This window comes from Malania oleifera, chromosome 7 (genome assembly GCF_029873635.1).
Source record: "Malania oleifera isolate guangnan ecotype guangnan chromosome 7, ASM2987363v1, whole genome shotgun sequence".
NCBI classification, from domain to species: Eukaryota; Viridiplantae; Streptophyta; class Magnoliopsida; order Santalales; family Ximeniaceae; genus Malania; species Malania oleifera.
Window position 1 is genome coordinate 9,689,476 of NC_080423.1, and position 12,040 is coordinate 9,701,515.

A 12,040-nucleotide genomic window follows, 5' to 3' on the forward strand; every position below is an offset into this window, starting at 1 on the left:
TCACTTCCTTGCTTGCCTTCTCTGCTCTAGCCGATATGTGGGAGAAATGGGAGGCATTAAGAGCCTTTAGAGGTTTCTTCAGGCCCTAGAGCCTCCTTACCAATTTGAATTGCTCAAAGCCTTGGACCTGAGCATCCCAACCTTGTTTAATAATGGCCAGAAAATTACGGTTTAGAGTCCACATGTTGAAAAATTTAAATGATCGCCTTCCTAGACACCCCTCTTCAAACAGTGAAATGAGGCACATCAAGTGGTCAGAAAGAATCCCAAGGAAAAGGAATTCAACCTTTGCACTCAGACCCTCCAGAATTCATCTCTGATTAGCAATCACTCTGTCCAATTTGCTCCAAACCATACCATTTGTCCATGTAAGGAAACACCCTGTTGATCTCAAATCAAATAGACCAAAGTTGAAGAAGCATTTACCTATATCTCTAGTGTCATAGCCTGAGACAGGCCGACCATTCTCCTTCTCAGTAGCTAAAAGTACATAGTTGAAATCCCCCAGAAGAAGCCATGGGGAAGGGAGCTTACTAAGCTGATAGATGCTATGCCACAGAGCTCATCTGGCTATGATTGTATTGAAGCCATACACAAAGCTAACATTGAATTTGTTAGAAGTTACTAAACATTCAATGCAACAGTAGATTACTTGGGGGTTCATGTTAATCATTTGAAGAATAACTTTCTGAGGGTTCCACAACACAAGAATTCTCCCTGCCTTATGGAGATCGAAGTTGTTGATCTGCTTCCAGCTCCTGAATCTTTTTCTCATCATTTCTTTTAAGTTTTCAGTAGACATCTTTGTTTCTAGAATGCCTATGAAATCCAGTTTATTCCTTCTCATGAGGCTTGAAACCCCATTTTTCTTCAGGGGTTTGTTTAGACCCCTGATATTCCGGCTTGCAATATTCATCGGGCTTTAGAAGGGGCACTCAACCCCTTACCAAAAGCAAGTAGATTATAGTGTGGACCTTTCCCTTTCTTCTTTCTTTTGACAAGTTGGAAGTCATCAACCTTACCTTTTCCTTTCCCATTGGCATATTGGTTCTGTTGTTGCCCAGGGGGATTTAAAACATTCTCATTATCAATCTTCTCTTCTATTCTATCCCCCACTATGAATTTGTCTTTGTTAGGAACTGGAGGACCAAGGCAGGTATCATTATTCTCCTCTGCTGCATCTACAGTTGCAAACTTTGAGGAATCTTTACTATCATTTTCAAACTCTTCTGAGGGTACTTCAGGGACCAGAATCATCTTGCCATCGTCTGCATTTTTGCCTTCTTCCACCACCCTCATAGGACTGGAAGTAGCTACCTTTTCATTTTCTAACCCTACAATTCCAGAGGCATCAGCCACTTCCTCAGTGTTTGGTAGTCTGGCATTCATCTTGGGTCTGTATTGGGCAACCTTAGGTTTTTTGACTCCACCTCTGGGACTGCAAAAAGCCTCAGTGTGGCCAATGGACTTGCACTTTTGACAAAACCACGGAAGACTTTCATACACTATTTCTTGGGAGATCTCAACTTCTTCTAGAAGTAGAATCTTAACTCTGTGCTTAATTTCTTTTGCTATGTCTATCTCTACCATGGATCGAGCATAGGAAATTCTACCCTTGGTAGTGGTTAATTTATCCATACGAAGAGGTCTGCCAATTGCAGAACAGATCCCGTCAATAGCTTCAGGAGACCACAGTTCAAAAGGGAGATCCTTTAGTTGAACCCAGACAGGAACAACCGTTCTATGCTCCAAGCCAAATTGAAAGAATTTTGGCATTTTATTAAGGATTAGAGTTCTTCCATATATAGAGTAAGGACCATTCTGTAAGACCTCATTAAGATCTTCCTCCCTTTGGAATTGAAGAACAATCCAGCCCTTATCATGTTGAGTAAAAACTACATTGACCTTCCAGGACCTTAAAAAGGAATTGAGAGCCATCTTACTAGGGAATTTCCCTATAAAATACCCCACTAGATGTTTGTTTGTTATCGTCCTATTTATCTGAACTTGAGGAAAAACATTAGAAAACTTAAGAACTACTAATGAGTTGTTATCATCAAAATACGTTGGAATGAAGAACCTTTGCCATTAGGCTTAACAATATTCAATGCAACTAAAGTAAATATAAAAGATAAGGGCAAGATCCTTAGCCCATGTCTATTGGCGAAATTTCCCCCCCCCCCCCCCCAGCGGCCCTCCAATTGTTTAGCTTTGGTTTAAAAATTTTAAAAAAATAAAGAAAATTTCACTCACACCCATATTTTATCCCTTATGGATAGTTGTTAGGTCAAACATGGGATATAACAATTATCATATGCAAGTTTAATCCTGCAAATCCTTGACTTTTGAAATAAACACAACCTTAGGACATATTAGTCAAACGTGTCTCTGTGCAACTATGTTGTTCAATGAAATCTTTATTTCCATTTTTTCTAATAACAAGGTTTTCCTTTCACTCTTGCTCTCCATTTAGGCATCATTTGATGTCATACCATTTCTTACTCTTGCCTCTCACAATTTAAATTAAGTCAATATGTAAATGGCTTGATTATTGTTTTTTTACTTTTATGAACCTGCAATACACAATATTCCTTTGATCGTGCATAGATATTTTAGTATTAATCAAATGACACCCTTAGTTTAGGTCTAGCTTTCTAGATTGGGAATATCATTTTCAAAGTGACTTGGATAATAGGATGCATTTTTTTTTTTCATTTGGAAGAAATACAACCCAAAATTAAAATATCTACACAATCAAATGATTGATAAAATGAAAGAAGATTTAGTAGGAAACATCAAATGTCGTTCTCCTATGATTTTGGGCAAGTCTATGTGTCTTGACTCAAAGGAATTGCCCTATTGGTTCTTTGTGTCAAATTGAGGGAGATCCAAAATTGATTGTTTAGGAAAACCTCGAAAGTTGATAGTCAAATAAAGATTTTGTGTTAGAAATATTCCATTAATGTAAGGTTAAAAGCCTATAAATTTAAGTTATTTTTTATGCATATAACAATTTACAATAATTCATAATAAAATAGAAAAAGTATTAAAAATATAAGTTTTAATTTTAACTATAAAAATAAATGAAAATAAATTATAACATAAAGTTGATTCCATAAAAATAATAAATATATCTATTGATAGGTGGATAGGTAATTAATTAAGGATATCTTTATTCCATAAATAATAATTAACTTTATAAAACAAAATGGTCATACAAAATCAACCTCGGTTAAAGGGAAGGGATTATTTCGGCATTCGATGGCTGAATCTAACTAGATGGAATAAGAATATATACAAATTGATATTTGAATTAATTGAATTTATTTAAATATAAAAAATACATTTTTGACTTGGTAATTGAATGTATAACAATTATTATATGTATAATAAAATAATAATATTATTAAATATTTATATGTGGGGAGTGGGACCCGTGAAAGTGAGGTGGGACCGAGCCAGTAAGGCAGGAATATGGTTTTGGTTCAGTGAGATTGTAGATTTCTCCGGGAAAGGGCAGATGTATTATCATGGAAAGCAAAGCAAAACATGATGATGGAGATGAAGAAGGAGACAACACCGTCCCTTTCCTTTTGTGGGGGTTGGGTCCCTCTCCTCCTCCTTGTCTCTACTCTCTGTTGCACCCCCCCCCCCCCCCCCTTCCCTCTCTTTATAATGAATTCCCCTGCGACAAAGCTGCTCTCTCTCTCTCTGATTTTCTCTTTCTCTCTCTGTAGCTAGCTAGGCGTCTAGCTAGGCCTACAGTGCTACTGTTCACTGTTGATCATTAGCTTTGCCCGGCACCCTAATCCCATGGATTGCGCCCACACCAAATCTAGCTATTTGCCTCTCTCTCTCTCCCTCTCTCTCTCTGCCTATCCACTTTCACATGCCATTTGGTCTCTCTCTCCTTCCCTCTCTCTACCTTCACATGACACTTGGTGTCTCTGTCTGTCTCTGTGTGTGAGTGTGGTGGGTTGCATGTATATAAGTGGAGTGATCATGATGAGGTGAAGAGGAGCATGATTGCGAATGAATGGCACTGATGCAATACACCCCCTCTCTAATTTGCCACGGAGAGAGAGAGAGAGAGAGGGTGGGGCGGGAAAACACATGCAATAAATATTATATATGTATGGGCACCATAATTAATGGGCGGGAGGATACAAAAACAGCAGAGCCAGCCCTGCTGAATTGATTGGATGGATTTCCGGCCATAATGCAGTAATAAGATTCCAATAATTTGGGCCCTAAAATTTAATTCATTATTCCCCAATAATGATAAAACTAATGAATGAAATTAATCAAATCAGTGAATCATGAACCAATGGCTATGGTTCTGCTACTGTTTAATTAATTATTTAATTAATTAATTAAACCCTGGTAATTAGATTCCATTTTGGTACGCACCATAATTAATTAATTAACTCAAGTGAATGACCCAGGCCCCACGCTACTACAAAGTTTTACTTTATATATATAGGTAGGAGAAGCAAAGGGCATCAGAATCCTTACATGTATAATATATATCAGAGAGACAGAGAGAGAGAGAGACAGAGAGAGAAAGAGGAACGTTAGGGTAATGAGCGTAAGCAAGCAAGCATGCATGCAGTTTGATTAGGGAGATTGGGGGGTAGCCTGTAGCAGCTTGATCTTCCTCGGGAGTTAAAAGAGATTTAGGAGGGAGCATTGACCGCGGACATCTTGGGATTGGATAGTCCCCTTTTAATTAATTAATTTCATGCTGTTAATTTGTAGTTCTACCTGGCCTCCATCCATCCGCTTTCTAACTCAAATTTTCTTTTTTAGATTAATCCTACCACCTAGCTGCAGGGGGACATTATGGGATACCTCCTAATATATATAATATAACTATATGTAATCTACAAATCTATATAATAATCTCATCACCCATTCCTACATATCACTATTTATATGTAATAATCTTATCATTCATTCCTACATATCTCTGTTTATATGCATGCATGCATACATACATACAAATATAATTATATTAACTAATTAATTAAGTTTTTCTGCTTTTAATATATTTTTTTTTCATTACCCTAGTTAAAATATTATACTTCTGTATAATATCATTTTTCCATTTTCACTTGTGGTTTCCCCGATAAATTATCAAGGATGCGTTAATGGGCAAACAATAATGTTTTCACCCCCAATTTAGTACTGTCTAAGTAGGTTTAAAGGGCTTTATCTAAGTTGGAGTTCCGAGCCATATATATATATATATATATGTATGTATGTATATGTATATGTATACACACACATCTCTATAATTAGGAAAAATCTCTCAAACATGATTGCCTTTTAATAATTAATTTTTTATATTAATATGTGTGTAGCATTTACCAATTCTCATATGTTATAAATTGAAGTAATATATGTGAGCATGTCATTATGTTGGAATCAAAATTTTCCCACCATGATCGAGACCAAAACTTGAATTTTGTGGCACTTATTTAATTAATTTTTCAGTAATTAGTTTAGTCAAATCATCACCTATAAGCTGGCTAGTCATAGGGTTAAATCTCACTCGACTTTTAGGGAGACTTGATTCATTCTAAATTAAATAATGTATGTATATCTATATAGTAATCCTTAAATTAATTTTGTAACGTGAACTTAGACGGTGAGAGAATAATTAAAGAGGGTGTTTTAGAGAATGTGGACAGAGATTTATGCATAGTCAACGACAACAGATAAATTAATTATCTTCATGCATTACGACACCAGATTACCTAACAAGAATATAAAGATATTAAAATCATCATGAAAACCCTCCATTTCTCTTTCCCATTGCAATTTCTTGATTATTATATCATAATTTTTTAACTTTTCGAATACATAAAAATAAAAACAAGTAGATTAAAAACTAAAGATATTTTTTTTACATTAATGACCCCAAATAAATATTAGATTAATAGAATTAAGACATGGATAGAGCATGATAACATAGAAAATACTCTAATTAAGTTTGAGCACTTACATTGAAAAAAAAAAAAAAAAACTAAGCTTTAAGCTCATAATAGTTAGGGGAACTTAATTCAAGATGGAAAAGGTGCATGAAATTATGGGATGAAAGAAATTTGATAATATTATAATTAACAACACTTTGCTCCCATGCCATTTTACATACATGTTCTTGCCTTATTACATAAATTGTTAAAATGACAATAAGTTACAGGCTTATAATATTATTTAATATTCTAACAATTTTACAAGTTATTATGATGTTTCTTTCAAAAAAAAAAACATTCTTAATCAAGGTAAATAATTCTACCATAATTGGAAAATGTATTTATTGCAAATTTATTAGTAGTTTCTTATGTTAAATTGTGTACAACACATTTTTAAAATTAGGATTTTTTTAAAAAAAAAAATTTAGACTGTGGATATTGTTGTAATTATAATTATGTTTGATTCTAATATTTTATTTTATTATTCTACAACTTTAATGGGTTGGAAATCAAAATATGCTCTCATTTTGATTCTTTATGTGGTCCAAATGCATCAAATGGGGTGATTATATTTTATTTTAATTCTTCACCAATGTAGGTGAATTCAATCTTGATTGATTCCCTTAAGTTCAATTGTAACAAATTAATTTTTTTTTTTGGTTTTCGGGCCTTTAAAAAAAAAAAAACAAGCATTACACTTTTAAAAGTAAAAATTTGTTTTGAAAAGTTTTTACTAAATTAATTTTTAAATGTTTTATTTTAGCTTGGTAGAAAGCTTTTAAGAGTCAGAAATTTTGAAGACTTAATTTAAAATGTTTAAAGTTAGCTCATTCTTTAAAAAGAGCATTCATAGATAGAAAATTTTTTATTCAGATCCTTATATAGATTTTAAAAATCGTGTTTTAATTATGTCGTTCAATTATTAACAGGTTTGCAGTTAGCTTTCTTTATCGAAGACTCAAAGACAATTTTTTTAACCATTCATGCTTTATTTATAGGGTTAAATAGTTTTCACAAATACTAAATTTAGCTCCTTTTCAATAATTTTTAATAGAGGGTTAAATAGTTCTCAATTCATTTTCAACGTTTCCTTTTTTACTTTATCAACTACATGGACCCAAATAAATTATCGTTTGGCTTATACTTTGAACATCCAAATTTGTATAAAATAATTTTCTCTTCCATAAAACTTATATCTTTTTGTCTCTCTTCCCCCATCTCTTTCTTTTCTGCAAATGTCTCTTTCTCATACACTTTCCCAACCTCTTTTAATTAATAAGGTAGATGGAATTAGGGAGGTTGGTACAATCTTGGGTTTGTTGCACAAAAATAAAAAATTTCATCATTTAGGAATTTTCATCCAAAGAGTGTTTTTTTTTTTTTTGATTACATACGAACTCCAGTCACTAACAAACCCTTCGGACCCTCTGGTGCAGCATCAAACTTACGGATCAGCGTCCTACTTTTAGGTCTCACTGATCAGGTAAGTTCGAAATGCCAACACGGCTTCCGTGCATCAGTTGAACGTTCGGCCAACCTGACCCCTGTGACACATCTCCATTACCATCCATGGTCCCGCTGGCTCACAGAGCGAACTCTTACCGTCCACAGTCTCCGTTGACTCATAGAGTAAATTTTCACCATCCATAGGTACCGCTGGCTCTGTGAGTGTATCTACCTGAATTTTTTTTTTAATTGACTATTTTTTCATGGTAGTGGCTAAATTGCTCTTTCATAATTAAAAAAAAAAAGAAGAAGAAGTAAAGCTTTGAGAATTTTTGTTTCAAAAAAAAAAAAAAAACTCAAAACGAGGTTGTATTCTAATTTTGTTCTACTCTAAAGATGATTTAATTTGTAAGAAATATGATAAAAAATTTTCATGATCAAATAGGAACAAATAGATTTTAATTAATCAATTACTTCTTTAAATTAGGAAAATTTCTTAATTTGTTCCCATAACACTTCACAGGCCAAGTAGTCAATGCAAGGCAATTGACCAATTCTTGGTATGTATGTACACCATTAAACCTAATATTAGTCAAATTAGTTTGGTGAGTACTCGCAAACTAAGCCTCCAAATGCCCACTTTCTTGTCAATTCACAGCTCGCAGTTACTTTCACTATAGTTATTATAAGCTTTGCAAGCTTTGAAAATGGATACATATTTTGCTCATATTTCACTGCGGTTTGGGGATGCTAAGCCATTTATAGTTATAAATTGGTTAATTAATAAAAAAATGTACCAATAATTAATTATATATGTATGTCACTTTTTTTTTTTTTTACAAAATAAAATAAAAATTTGAATAAAGAACACGAAGAATTTGATTCTATTCTATCTGATATCATTCAATTTCTATATATCAAATGTGTAGTTAGAGAAGAAATTATGCAAATTCTTCTCTGGAGTATTCGGATATGAAGAAATATTTCTGTGCAACAAATGTATAATCCTTTTGTGCAACAATTAACATTGCCACCCCTTCTAAAATTCATGAGAAATCCTCCCTTTGAAGGATCTAAACCCTAGTCTTCCCAATATATATGGAGCCACCACCTTGGCTTAAGGCCAACTGGTTCATAAGCAACATTTGAGAGTACATAGTGCGCTCAAGCTATGTATACATAGTGTTGGTTTCTATCCGATTCAAATGTAAAATACACTCAAATTTCTTTCATCCCTGCATATATAGCTAAGAGACAAGTTAAGTTAAAAATGAGGTACTCAAGATTTGCTTAATTAATAACATGACTAGCTGTTAATTTCCCCTATTAGGAGGATAGTGTGATGGATTTTGGGTGGGGTTTTTCAGACTTCAGTCGTTTCTCGTGGGATGGTGGCCTAGGGTGCGTTATGTCAGCTTCTTGCCCGTCGCGTTTTCGGTTTTTAGTTTTTTTGCTCAAGCATTTGGTTTGAGCTCGTAAGTTGTGTTTCGGGTTTTGTGGCTTAATAAAATATTTATCTTCTCTTTAAAAAAAACATTAAACCTCAATTTCAAATTAAGCATATATATATATTTGCTAGGCAATTAAGCATCTTTGTTATTTATATCAAAATTAAGTTGGTGCTCAGGCTCCTATGCTATATAGTACTGGTGCTTCACATGCTTAAAAGTACAAGTCACGTAAGAACAAGATATTAATGTGGGAATGAATGATGGATGTGAGATCAATTACTATGAGATCTTTTTATTATTACGTAACCAATCTTAATATGAAAAACAATTAATGGTAATATACATTCAGCACACACATATATAGAAGAGTACTAGAGCAGCGAGGCCAAAAGCATGGAACATTAACTGAATTAAGTTATGCCATTTACGTACGTGAATTAACATGACGAATAGCTTTTTCTCAAAGCATATATATGTATGAAGCAAAGAAAAGAAGCTGTTGATAAGTTATTATTCTGAGACAATATCTGTGCATTGTTTCTCCCTCTTTTTTTCTTTTTTTTTTTGTTTGCTCTCTTTTTGAGGGGGTGTTTGCAGAACAAGGGATCTTTACCTGTGCTATTGCATATAAATTTATTCTACGATCGAACACAAAACTTTATCTTGTCTTCTAGTGTATTAGGGCACTTGAATATATGCCCCCCCTTTTCTTTTTTTAACAATTGTGGGAATGGTTTCAAGAGCAAGGGAATGGTGCCAGCCTTTCGCAACTGGGGATGCCAAAAGATCTTCCTTCTTTAAGACCTTCGGCTCAAAATTGTAGGGCACCCGCACAGACTCACAGAGAGAGAGAGAGAGAGAGAGAGGCATGCTTTAATATGGTAATGTACAGTTTGACGCATTGTACTGAGGAGAGCATGGTGGGTGAGGGAGAGAGTCATGATTGCCAGGAACAAGCTCATTTCATGATCACTATACCCTGTTTGGGCCACCATCATGTGTGCCATCTATATATATCTGCTAAAAGAAATAAGAGATGCAGTAGTACTACTGCATGCCCATCCTCTATTTAATTAAAATCTCCCAAAATCCCATGGCTCATCATTCTTCCATTTTTATTTTTACTTTTGTATTGCAACTATATATATATCATTCACCTTTTACAATAAAGTCTCCTAAATCCTTGCTTCATCATGCATGCTCTCAAAATTTTTGAACATGAAAGATCATTAAACCCTCTTTCCCTCTCTCTCTCTCTCTCTCTCTCTCACCAAATTTTTAAACCAAGGTGGAAGATATATAATTGAAGTGAAAAAGATCATGATCTATCAATCAATGAGATGTAAAAGATGACCAACTTTCAGAGAGATCATACCATCACCATTCCATATAAAGGTTGCCCCACTGTTATATATTGATAAAAAGTTTTTGTTTGGGGGTCCATTGGAGTGCATGCCGTTCTTTAGTTTCTTTACCTCTTAATTAATTAAGGGCGTTTTCAGAGGTTTTTTTCTTTAAAAAAAAAGAAAGAAAACTATAGGAGTAGTATAGATTGTCAGTTTGTAGCCTGTGGCCTTTGGCGGGGAATTGAAGGAACCCATTTCTCTAAATTAAAGTTAAAATTTGTTTTAGAAAAGCATCTTTCTTTCTTATCCTAGAATCTATGACTTTCCACTTTAGCTTTGATTTAGTTTGATACAACAAACTAATGGTAGCTTTTAAGATTGAGTGAGTTTTTTAAATTACACAATGTATGGATATTTTGGACAACTCTTAATTATAATACTGATTTTGTAGTACAATCTAGATTAAATAATGTTATCAGTAAATTACTTTATGGGAATTTAAAATTTAATTTAATTTTCATAAATCCTTTTGAAAGGAAAGTTGATTTTTCAAGTTTCCTGCAAGATTTTATTTCCTTCTCGATTAAAATATTATGCTTTAAGGGTATTTTTAATGTACCAAAAATTGTTCCAAATGAACCTTCAACTGACCTTAAAAGAATCACATGTAATTAGCTCAATCAATAAGCAAAAGTTGTTCTTTAAGGTTCACTCTTATTTTTTTTTATTGCACATGAGAGGTTTTCTCCTAAATTTGTGTATGTAGTGGTGCGAACAAACAATTGATGATTTTTAGGGTCAAAATATATATCATGTTAGGAATTTTCATAAAGTATAGGTCAAAATATATATCATGTTAGGAATTTTCATAAAGTATAAATTAGAATACATATATGTCGAATGTCAAGGAGGAGATCAAGTAGTTACATATATATATATATATATATATATATATATGTGTGTGTGTGTGTGTGTGTGTGTGTGTGTGTGTGTGTGTATGTAACCTAATGTGACCGACAGACTGGTGGTGGTCTATGTTAAGTTTTGTTATTCTAGACGTTAGGTTGCTTTAGCGGTTTGTTACCACTTTGCCAATAAATCCCTATTATTAAGGGTTAGTTGTTTGATTGAATTAGTCTTACCACGTTATTAGGATTTGTTAAACATGGGCTGTTATTTTTCTGGTTTTCAAGCTTTGCTTTGTAAGGCTATAATATAGCCAAGTTTGCTCTTCAATTCAGTGAATAGAGATTTCTCCCAAATTTTCCTTGTTAGTTTCATAGGTTTTCCTGATTCTTAACATTTGGTATCAGAGCAGGTCATTGAGCCTGGTTAAAATTAAAGCAGCAGTCTTCTACGTGTGTAGTGATTGAAGTACAATAACAGAAAGTTCTTTTTTGCAGCCAGCAGTTTCAGAATTTAATGGGCATTATGACCATTGGGCGATGCTCATGGAAAACTTCTTGCGTTCTAAGGAGTACTGAGGCTTGGTAGAGAATGGGATTCCTGCAGCAGCAGAAGGTCTCACAAATGCTAAGAGGAAGAACATTGAAGATCATGTAAGAGCCCGAACCGTGATATATGAAATAATAAATAAAGAGAAGGGTAGAATGGTAAATTGAGTAGGCTTCGTCAATGAAGCCAGAGTTTGTCGACGAAGGCCTGGCTTCGTTGACGAAGGCCTTATGATGTGCGGCGAATAAATGCAGGAGCTCGTCAACGAGAAGAAGCCGAGAGGTTTCAAAAAACCAAGAATCTCAGGCTCGATTGTCTTCATAGACTCGTCGACGAAGACGTCATCTCGTCGATGAGGTTAGCC

The 12,040-nt window shown here is 34.1% G+C and overlaps 1 protein-coding gene across 1 annotated transcript; it reads right to left on the reverse strand.

Moving 5' to 3' along the window:
* Positions 1-912: 912 nt before the first annotated feature.
* Positions 913-1,938, reverse strand: LOC131160742 (uncharacterized). The gene has a single exon (XM_058116623.1). It carries the CDS (start codon positions 1,936-1,938, stop codon positions 913-915), a length of 1,026 nt encoding a protein of 341 aa, XP_057972606.1.
* Between the last annotated feature and the right edge of the window lie 10,102 nt (positions 1,939-12,040).